Source organism: Colletotrichum abscissum, assembly GCF_030869225.1.
Source record: "Colletotrichum abscissum strain IMI 504890 chromosome Unknown Scaffold_301.1, whole genome shotgun sequence".
Lineage (NCBI taxonomy): Eukaryota > Fungi > Ascomycota > Sordariomycetes > Glomerellales > Glomerellaceae > Colletotrichum > Colletotrichum abscissum.
In genome coordinates, this window is record NW_026850212.1 from 1 (window position 1) to 2,256 (window position 2,256).

Consider the following 2,256-nt stretch of genomic DNA (forward strand, 5'->3'; position numbering starts at 1 on the left):
GCGCACGCGCGAGGCCTTGGGGTCGGGGGGGCAGACACGAACCGGCGAGGCTGGCGCTGATGCTCCTCTCCGTCCCGTCCCGACGCGGGGCGTGAACCGTCTCCGGCGTCCCCCGGGCGGGCGGGACGTGGCATCGGTCCGCACGAGCATGGAACGACGAAGACTCACTCGGGGACGGCACGGACACTCTGTCGGGCAGAGGAGGAAGCAGTCGTGGCCACGACGAATCGCCTTCGCTCCTAAGCAGCTATGCCGACTCGGAGGGCCGCCGTCCTGCCGAGGTACGGACGCACGACGCGGTGGACGCCGAGCTCGACGGCCAGCTCCCCGGTCGCCGGCCGCCGGCGGGGCGCAGAAGCCTGCTATTGGTGTCTGTGTTGCCGGGTGTTCCCGGTGGTCGGCGCGATGTCAAGGACGAGAAGTAGCCCGCGCCGGGAGGTTTGGCTGCCGTCCAAGATACAATAGGTCCTCGGCGTTGTTACGACCGTGCGCGATGCGTAACCTCACCTCTCTGTCTCGTGCTATGAGTCGTTTGTTCTATGCCAAAATGCCCTCGGCCCACAGCTCGCAAGCTGCTCTCTCCTTAGATGACCCGAGCGGATGGCGTATCGCGAAGATAGGTAGTCCAAGTGTGCGGCGTGTTGAAACGCGGGAGGGAAAGCAGATGTGCGTTTGAGGACCAGCGCGGTCAGACTGATCGGTCTATGATGTCTTCGCCTTCATACCCAGACTTTTCGAACCGCCTACGCTCTATAGCGACCGTTTACTGCTATCGACGCCGTCGGATTACCAAGATCTCTCTACGATGGGTTGCTTAGAAGGCTGGTATGACCAAACTTCTAGCACCACCCCGTCACGATCTCGTCCCGCATCGTCTCTGTCCAGCGTTCGGGTAGTATCGGTCGGGTCGTCTGTATGAGTGACACCATGACGGGTCAGCCTGTGCATCCAGCAGGACCTAGGTCTGCCGATGTATCGCGCGTCTCGTCTGGCCCCTTCACTCGGCCGGTCGTCTTTCCATACGACCAGCACGACGACTGAAGGCGCCTTTCGTCAGGACATGCCGTCCACCCGTGTATCTTGCCTCAAGTGAGGCAGTCTCATATTGCGTCAACGTCAAGTGAGTGACGCCATTCGATGAGAGGTCTACCTTGCTGCATGACAGTATTTCTGTCCTGGTCTCGGGTCATTCCTAGCTAGTACGTGGAGACGTACGCAGACGATCATTGGATCCGAGGGGATTACGTTGATCGTGGGTTGACTACACGTCGTGCAGCATATGACTCAAACTGAAAACAGGCCACCTCATCGCTCGATACCTTGGTCATGTCGCCGATACTCCGGCGTAGTCGTCGGCATATCCGCCAATGCAGTGGCCGCTTTGCACCGCTTCCAGAACGGCACTCGGTATTTAAGGGGCTCGTTCGGCTGGCTTTTGACCCGGACCATATGGAAACTGAAGCAGTGTACTCTTTGGTGCTACTTTTCGACGTTGTTGTATGGTTATTCGCGTCCCGTTCGTACGCCTTCATGCATTTCTTGGAAGAAGCAATTGTCCTCGACAGGCGTCTAGTGCAACGCCTCGGTAGCTCGAAGCTACGATGCATCAGTCGGCGCATCGAAACTCTTCTGTTGAGAGACGCCACAGATATCAACGGATTCAACCCGCCGAGAGCGCTACGATGTAGCATCGCCTTCTTCATCGCGGCCGAGAATGTGCTCGTGACCGTGATTCCTTGGAGCGATGAAGCCATATCGGCGCGGTCCATGGCGTCCCAAGCTGGTCGGCTGTGCTTCATGAACATGCTGCCGCTCTGTTTGCTTGTCATCCCGGGCAACGGTATCCTCCCGAGAACCATCAGGCAGTGTCGGGAGCAGTGGCTGTGGGCTCATTCGTTCTTCGGCTGGTTGGTCACTTGTCAGGGCGTCGTACACGTCATAGCATCGCTCTGTTTGCTTCCAGGTAAGCCGGGTACAAGGCAGCCACTCGACAGTCCAGATCACGACGTCGCATCACTAACGCGCGTGCAGGTCCGGCCACGAGTTCATGGACGACGGGATCGACGGTAGGAAACACGATCGAAGCCGCAGGACCAAGCTGACAGACGCGTATGGTAGGCTGGAGTACTTCTGGTGACCGTGGCGCTCTCGTCGAAGTTCCGACGAGCGAGTGCCTCCTCCACCCCGATCTGCCGTTGTCTCCGCCCCCGTACATCGGCCGCGGCCCTTTCTTGGCTCGGCACGCATTGGATACTG

At 59.3% G+C, this 2,256-nt stretch overlaps 2 protein-coding genes across 2 annotated transcripts; both read left to right on the forward strand.

Annotated features, from left to right (window-relative positions):
- Positions 1 to 249: 249 nt before the first annotated feature.
- Positions 250 to 423, forward strand: CABS01_17066 (uncharacterized protein; the record flags this gene model as incomplete). The annotated part of the gene is made up of 1 exon (XM_060550393.1): positions 250 to 423. A coding segment is annotated over one exon (174 nt), but the record flags the coding sequence as incomplete, so codon positions are not given.
- Positions 424 to 1,530: 1,107 nt separating this feature from the next.
- CABS01_17067 (uncharacterized protein) lies at positions 1,531 to 2,137 on the forward strand (the record flags this gene model as incomplete). The annotated part of the gene is made up of 2 exons (XM_060550394.1): positions 1,531 to 1,907; positions 2,032 to 2,137. 2 exons carry the CDS (start codon positions 1,531 to 1,533, stop codon positions 2,135 to 2,137), a joined length of 483 nt encoding a protein of 160 aa, XP_060397706.1.
- Positions 2,138 to 2,256: the final 119 nt, after the last annotated feature.